We start from the raw sequence: 9,070 nt of genomic DNA, 5'->3' as shown, positions 1-9,070 counted from the left end.
TTTTACTCCTTGTTCAATTTGGACCAATGATAATACATCCTTATCAATGTAGGATTTTCATCTATCAATGACAACATAAAAAATATATCCACCTGTTCAATTTCTAACCCCAAAATACCAAGAGAGTTGGCAACAAATTAGATTAGCAGTATTAATTGAAAAGTAATTTATCCACTTAGCCAGAATTTACAAATGTGAGATCCTTGTTCAGAGAACTCAAAAACTTATCGAAAGGTATTGGAGGGAACATGGAAGAGATAAACTGCCCTAACACCTAGCGATTTTTTTTTTGAATGGCCTCATCATTGTCATCCATGTACCATACATAGATGACGTCCTCTCTTGGATTATAGCGGAATTGAAAAATTAAGAGAGCTTGCGAATAATTCTCCATTTTTCTTCTCCAACTAATCAATTTTTATGATAAAATATACTTTGTTATTATGTGTAAAGATTCATCCAAAACCAACATTAAGATCATTCTCCTCTTTGCAAATGTAGGGGGCAATGGGACAAGTAACTCCATATATCAAAGTAACCAAATCATATACAGTTAACACGTTAAACAAAAAATTTAAAAGGTATAACCATATGTATTGATAGTAACATAGTAAAATTAGAAGTATATAGTTTAGCTACCCTGAATCAAACAAAAGAGGCAAACAACAACAATGACATACCAATGCAATCGCAGAAGTAGAAGTGGGTCTAGGGAGGATGGTGTGGTGTGTATACAGACTTACCCTTACCTTGGGAAGGTAGAGAGGTTGTTTCTATAGACTATGGCTCAAGTAAAACATATAATAAAAATGGAGGCAAGGAACCAATCTTTGGTGGAAATTTGCCATCTTTCACTCAACAAAGTAACAATAGTGTCTGCCAGACTGTGTGTCCATAATCCATTCAGTTTTTACATGAGACAACTTTTAGGTTCATCAAGATTTCTCATCTTGAAAGACGACTCAAAAATATACTTCTTGTATGGTTTTTGTGTTAAAATCGAATAATCCAAAACATACAAAAATATCAAATAAAACCAAAAGTATTTAAAGTTACTAATCACCATAATCATCTGATTGTACCTCATATTCATGCCTCAAAGAGAAAGTAAGTGTGAAGAAACTTATATGGACAACCAACCATTGAGAGTTGTAACTGATGCAGCGAGCAAAGAATCTGAAAATTAAGATATGTGATAGAAAAGAAAAAAGGCATTTATGAAAAGTTCATGAGTGACTATTGTTCAGTGAATGCAAGCATATGAAAAAAAATTGCAGACATATTAAGAAGGGGAAATTTAAGTGAATTAAGAACTCACCTTACACACGGAAGAGCTAAACTCTAAATCGATGAATATGAGATGAAAAATCAAGAGAATTTTTAAAAAACAAAACTTTAGTGAATCTTCTTCTTATTGAAATTCCGAAGAGATTCATATATTTGTTTGATTTTACCTTACCCAGTTGCCCTCTTAGGGTTAACAGTAAAGATGAGGAATGAGAAATTATGGAGAGACATACGAAGAAAATGGAAGAATGATCCAGAAGCGTAGGAGAGGAAAATAATTGAAGAAAAAGACGAAAATACCCTTACTTTTGTTTTAAATAACTAAAGTAGAACCTTGTCCAACTTCTATAGCGTGATGTACAATAAATTTATGTTGTGGTCGTCCTGACTTCATGCTTCTATATAATTATTAATAATAGAAATATATATATATGTCGGCTCACCCTAAGAAGTCCTTTGACTATGTTGAGATAAATAATGTCAAAACTAATACAACTGTCTCAGACAAAGACTCCTCAATATATCTCGAATTCTTTCTTTGGTAGAAGATTTAATTGAAAATAGTATATTTATAGAAATTTATCGTTAACGATTTAATTGTAAACACATCTAATTAAAAATCTAACCTTTTTTAGAAGGAGGTCTAAAAAAAGACTTGACCGACATGTTTTTTTCGTCATAAGACTAGTCAAAGAGGAAACTGTTGAAAGCAATAGAATATATAATCTTAAATTATGAATATTATACAAGAATTATACATGATGTAAGGACTCACTAACAAAAAAAAATTATATTTTGTGTATATTTCAAATTAGTAATATATATTTATCAATTATTGTTTTGATCAGCAGATATATACCGTAAAATCCCTTTTTAAAAGACCTAAGACTTATTTCTTCAATACTTAATATTTTAGTATTTTTTGCTCATATGAAATTTGCTTCGGATGCTTTATATAGAAAAAATTCAGAAAAATAAATCTAATAAAATATTAAAGAAAATGTAAGAACAAAAAGTTGAAACATATATATTATAACTAATTAAAAAAATGTTTCACTTAAAAGACAGATTCAAAGTATTGAAATTTCTGCTAATATTTATGGGCGTGATCTTATTTATTGTGATCCAAAGATTTTTTTTAATCATTCGGTGTTTGGTACCACATTGAAGTTTGACTAAACTCGAATTCGCTTCAGAAAGTCGCACGTTGGAGGGTAAAGCGCACTCCAACAAAGACAATTTTGTATCTAATTAAAGGGTTCGAACTTGAGAATTCTGGTTAAGGATGAAAGAAACTTTATGATAGAGAATATTACATGGTGGATGAATTGCAACCATAAAAATATATTAGCATGTGCCTATAAATAACCTTTAAATATTAAATTAATTACCGTAATTAATTTATTTCATGTGTGGACCTTTGCCTATGTATAATTAATTTATTTAAATGTCAAAATATATCTCTATCACACACACTCAATGACACCTATTTTGTATGTCATGTCAAATTCTAACATAATAATCTACATAGAGTTTAATTTCTACGAAGTACTAACATTTACAAAACATAAAAAATGTTACAACTAAAAAAAATACAGGTACAATTACTATATAAAGTATAAATATACGTGTTAATTGAGGTCCCACAAAATTTAAATGATTAAAAATTTTATGATTAAGAAATTTTGACAGGAGAAACACACAGAATTATCAAGAAGCATACACTTAATTAATCTAAGTCGTAGACCTATTTATAGCTAATTTAATGTTAAATGAATTTTGAATGAAAGTGGGACCGTAGCTTTCTTGAGATATGGTTTTATTTGGATCAATCATAAAAAGTTCAAATTAATGTAAAATAATAATATGTGAGAGTAACCAAATGTGTTATGTTGTTAAGGTAACTTTTAGGTGTGGTTTCATGGACGAAATAAATTTATATCGTCAATTAAATATAGTATAAGTTTTGTTTTGAATTTGAAATAAACAATTTTATTTCATCAAATTCGAGATCATTTTATTCCACTTTTTAAGTGGAATAAAATAGTCCAAAAGCTTATGGATCATTTAGTGCGGGAATTAAGATTATTTTATGTTACCTTTCTTATGAGATAATTGTCTCATCATTTTAGTAAAAATAGTGGAATAAAATGATTTTGGAATTCAGTAGCGTAGTCATATGTAGCGAAGAGTGGCCAGTTAAACATTGTTCATCGAAAAATTATACAATGTATATAAAAAATATACGAAATATATGGAACACCTTTAACAAAATTTTCTGGCTTCACCATTATTGGGATTAGTAAATACATGAAATTAAATGTGGGATAAAGTTAATACTAATTTTTTTTCCTGAAATTATTATCCTTATCCTATGTACCAAACGACCCTTTTTAAGTCTCAATTTAAGACAAATTAAAGAAGTAAGATAGTTTCTTTTCTTTCTTCACTCAATTTAATTTAGTTGTCTTATCTCCTTCTTGTTACACAAAATCAGTTATATAGTCAAAACTCTCTATAATGACAATGTTTGTCTGAAAGTTCCTTGATAGTGGAGCGTTGTTATATATGTATAATGTCATTTAACGTTTAAATCTCATTTAACTATTATAAATAAAAATATGCTAAATTAGAAACAATATGAATGTAAAAAAGACAAACATCAATAGTGATTGATATTCGTACCTGAAATTCATAAGTATAATATTTTATTTTATACATAACATATTTGTTTCAAAATATTATTAATAATAATGGAGTATAGTATTATATAGGGATAATTTCACTAAAAGTATATTGCTATAATGAAGGCATTAATATTATAGATAAAATGTTATTATTAATAAGTAAAATATAATATGAAAAACTAATTCTAAAAAATAATTAAATCATTATAGTGAAATGTCATTATAACGGAAATGTACAATTGTACATGTGGCTAATTGATGAAGAAGGATAAATGAAGGCCACATTTTTTATCTCCCAAACTTAAGAAAGAAAGAAAAAGAAGTACCCAAACATACTGGGCTAAATACAAGCCAAAGAATTGGGCCCAATTCAAAAGAAGAAAATTGACACACCTGTTTTAGGTCCAAACAAACAAAATAGGAAAACTTACATAAATTCTACTAATTTAAGAGCTAATTACTTTGATATACTTTAATTTATAATATTACATATCTTATCAAATTTTCATGCATTCAGATACATTCAGATATGTCCAGATACATGTATCTCGAGATAAATGTGGTCAAAATTAGATGTAATTTATTTCAGATACATTGCATTTAAGTGGATTCACATGTATATGAGATATGTAACAAATTTCGCTCTCCTCCCTCACCTCTCTCTCATCTGGCTCGCCACTCTCCTATATGTATGGTATCTCAAATACCAGAATACATGCGAATCACACCAAATATATACAGATAATGTGTATCTAGTGTGATTCACATGTATATGGCGTACACACAAATCACGCTCGCCTCCCTCCCCCATCGCGCTCACCTCTCTCCTCCTTGTTTTGTTGTATCCGGTAGCAGAAATATGTATCTAAGTGTATCTTCCTCAATATATGGTAGGAAATTTTTAATTAGAGGTAAGATACGTAATAATAATAATATATATGATAGTAAAGTATATCTAATTATGTAGTTCCCGAACATAATATTCATATATATGAGTAAAAGATAGTTGTGAATATTTAGTAGTCTTATAGTATGGTACAAGATATCCTCAGTATGGTCCAAGATCTGTGTAAATTATATTTAGTAGATTCCTTATCTAGTACAAAATCTGCATTATCTTAGGTTTTACAATTCTTTTACATTTTCACATACTTGTATATATACAGAGTACTCTATATATACATGTAGTTCCTCGATATTGACACCTTGTTTGGATGGTTGTTAGCTGTTGTATTGTATTGAGTTATATTGTTAAGTAACCATAAAAAAAAATTAATTTTATGTAACGATCGATTTAGTGTGATCGCGTTGTTATCTTAATAATTTCCTCTCATTTTTTCTTTATTTATTATTTAATAATCATATTTCATCTTTTTATCCTATATTTTCATAGTAGTTTTACTACGAATCATACTTTTCTTGTAGGTTTATCATTCAAATTATGAATGTATAGCAGTATGTAATAGCAGAGAACGATACAGTCTATCCAAATATTGTATTCATTAAAGCAGTATAATACAATATAATATAACACAACACATGAATACAATATATTATAAAACAATACATAACAAATACTATGCTAAAATTTTTCTATTCCAAAACAAAAACAAATACTACTCAATTACTTTAGAATTAAAAAACATAGTTGATTGATTTAATTATTAGTATATATATGTGGTAATGAGTTGATCAGAGAATAGGAAAGAGGAATGTGGGGCTTGGAAACTTTAGAATTGAAAATGACTCATTAGACAGCCAGTCAAAGGAGCATGGCCAATTCAAAGTTTTTAATGTGTAGTAAAGCTATTTTAATATTGCTTGAAATAATTGTCCTTCTCTCATTAGGTTTTGAATTTGATAGCTATAGACTTGGCCACAGCTACCAATTTTTAAAACACTTTGATAGACTATCAATCTCTCACCTGCTCCCTGGTGACAACTACTGTCACATTCTATTTTGTCTCTTTATTATCTAGATAGCCAAAGATGTATATGTACACTCTCTAATTTATATGTATAATATATATAAGTGTATTTGACTAGACAAAAGATCTCAAATATTCATTTTAATTATAATTTATGGTATGGTGAAAATTGTCTCAATTTATATGACACTGTTTCATTTTTAATTCATCATATTTCTATAACTAGAAAGAATTTTAACTTTAATCTTTTTTCTTAATTATAATGAAATGATTTATAGTTATATGAATATTAATTTCAAGTTTGTTTTAGACCATGAATTTCCTTTGTTTTGTGTCATAATAAACGATATCATATAAATTGAAATGAAGAAAATAATAAAACATTATCAATTAAGGGTGTGACTTTATCGTCAATGAGCAATATTCTAACCACAACCGTTATAAACAAATAATGTTGGTTGGTATATATCTTCTTATCTCATCTGTCTAGATTTGAATGTATCTTTTTATATCATCTTTCATTTTACCCTTAATGACATTATTTTATAAGAATGGCATGACATCATGACATATTTGAAATTTCAAAATTTATAGGATATTTTGATATGTTAAACATATATTTAGTTAAAGACTAAATCTCAAGTTCTCTTTATATTCTTAAATTATATGTCCGATCAAACTAGGACACATCAAACAAAACAAAGAGGGAGTAATTAGTTTGATAGAAAATATCACGCCAATGTTTAACAATTTTGAGCGTTTTAACCAGAAAGTCATAATATATTATTTTCTTCGTCTCAATTAATGTGACAATATTTAATTGGACACGATATAAATTAAAAATGAAAAGAAAATGTCAAAACTTGTGGTATAAAACATGGCACACAAATTTTTCTGGATATAAAATCATGTAAATTGAGAATTCTAAAATTAGATAATTGTTTTTAATGGTAAAAAAATGTCATTTTTAATAAATAAACTAAAAAGAAAAGTGTACCACGTAAATAATATACGAAGGTATGATTTACTCATATTACTTCTAAGTTCCCTTTGCCCTAAATTTGTTTTACTATTTTCGAATATAAATAGGTACCTTTACTTTTCTAATTTTCCATGGTCTTCCAATTGTGTATTTTCTTTTCAACCACCACCACCACCCCTCTTTCTCTATAGCCATGGTACCCTCATCATCACATGAGTTATAGTCAAGCCATTAACCCTTCATTTTTTGTTGTTCTATCAAAAACATTTTCAACATAGAAAATCAAGCAACATCTAAGGTTCTTGAAAACTTTTAAGCTTAAAAAACTTAAAACCTAAGTAAGCCATTATCACTTTTTTTGGGATTTCTATATTAGTAAACCCTAAACATGTTTCCTTCAAGCAATAACCATGATACTTTTTCCTATACCTCAAAAACATTTCTTGAAAGATCTTTTACATATGATCATCAAAACCCTAGTTCAAGTTCAAGACAAGAAGATAATCCATTTTTCTTGAACTTCCCTTCTCCATTTCTTGATCATAATGAGTCTCCCTTGAGCCAAATATTGCCTCATAAGCACCAAGATCATCATGTCAAAGAGGGAAATTTTACTCATCTTTCTAGTGAAATATCAAAGGAGGAAATGTCTATTGAGGCTAAACCAACATCAAAGAAGAGAAGTCTTAGCACAACACCACGAAGGAGGACAGGGAAGAAGGATAGACATAGCAAGATTTGCACTGCTCAAGGTGTGAGGGATCGAAGAGTAAGATTATCCCTTCACATAGCGCGTAAGTTCTTTGATCTCCAAGACATGTTAGGCTTTGATAAAGCAAGTAAAACCATAGAATGGCTTTTTTCCAAATCCAATAATGCCATAAAAGAGCTCTCAGAAAATTACACCCCACAAAAAGAATATAGTGAAGGTAACAAGATTGTTATAAATAGTAACAATAGTTCAAGTAGTGAAGGAAAGAGTGATTCCTTTATGTCAGAGTCTGAGGAGAACTCAATCAATGAATTAGGAAAAGATAAGGAAAAAATGATGATGCAAAATAATCCTCATAAAAGGGAATCAAGGGAAAAAGCAAGAGCTAGGGCTAGGGAGAGAACCAAAGAAAAAATGATGATAAAAGGTCTAGAAAAATGTAACCCTAGTAACATGTTTGATCAATTAGGGTCATCAAGAAGCAATAGTGGTTTTCTTGATCAAGATTCAAATAACAATTCTTACAACACAAGTGTTAATCAAGAAAAAGGTTCTCCACATGAAGCCAATTCTCAATCTCTAGAACATCATTTTCCAATTCAAAATTATTTAGGTGGTACAAGTACTAATTCATCAACAATAGATGTTGGAAATTATTTCATGAGTTTTCATGGAAATTGGGAAATCAACTATGCTCCAATGAAATCAAGCAACTATAGTACTACATTTGCAGGTAACCCTAGCTCAATTTACTTGGCTCAACAATATCAGACATTGGATCAAGAAAAAAATCTATCCTGCAGACATCATAGATTGGAATAAATTTCAAGTCGATTGTACGTGCGCGATTTTTAATATAATGTATGTTATATCTCCTATGGTTTGATTTTCTTTTTTTGGTTGTTGTTGTTGGTTGATTTTTGCAATGTGGAAAAATTCTATTATTTTGCTTTTGATGTTTTTGGTGTGTAGAAAAGGAAGAGAATGTGTTTATGAATAAAATTTGTTGTTTCATTATTTCACCAATTATATTCTCTTTTTTATAAGTTTAATGATAGTAGTTTTTGCTTGTTATTGTTGGTTGGATTTTGAGTTGAGCTCAATAAATAATCTATCATACTCCAAGATGAGAGGTTGCTGACTAAATAAATTCTTGCATAAATATAATGGTTGAGGCAAGTATAGAAAACTAATGCATATGAGATCTTCTTGGATAATTTAGGAACTTGTTGTTGTTGTTGTTGATATAAGGGAGAAATTCTTGAAGACCACGATTCAAAACTCGATGGATAATAAGTGCTTTATTTAAGTCATGTCATATGGAGTAATAAAATGGAGAGAAACTTTTTTCCAATCCAGGTTGAAACAATGATATATTTGAAGAAGAATATTGTCGACTAGACGTGAGTCAAGGGTCTATCAGAAACTGTCTCTAATCTATCTTCACAACATAAGGGTAAGATTTGCATACACG

The 9,070-nt window shown here is 29.1% G+C and overlaps 1 protein-coding gene across 1 annotated transcript; it reads left to right on the top strand.

The window, feature by feature from the left end:
- Positions 1-7,045: 7,045 nt before the first annotated feature.
- LOC125856428 (transcription factor TCP12-like) lies at positions 7,046-8,613 on the top strand. The gene has a single exon (XM_049535975.1). It carries the CDS (start codon positions 7,273-7,275, stop codon positions 8,416-8,418), a length of 1,146 nt encoding a protein of 381 aa, XP_049391932.1. The 5' UTR covers positions 7,046-7,272; the 3' UTR covers positions 8,419-8,613.
- Positions 8,614-9,070: the final 457 nt, after the last annotated feature.

This window comes from Solanum stenotomum, chromosome 2 (genome assembly GCF_019186545.1).
Source record: "Solanum stenotomum isolate F172 chromosome 2, ASM1918654v1, whole genome shotgun sequence".
NCBI lineage: Eukaryota > Viridiplantae > Streptophyta > Magnoliopsida > Solanales > Solanaceae > Solanum > Solanum stenotomum.
The sequence above is the reverse complement of the archived record's forward strand: the minus strand, read 5'-3'. Positions and strand labels throughout refer to the sequence as shown.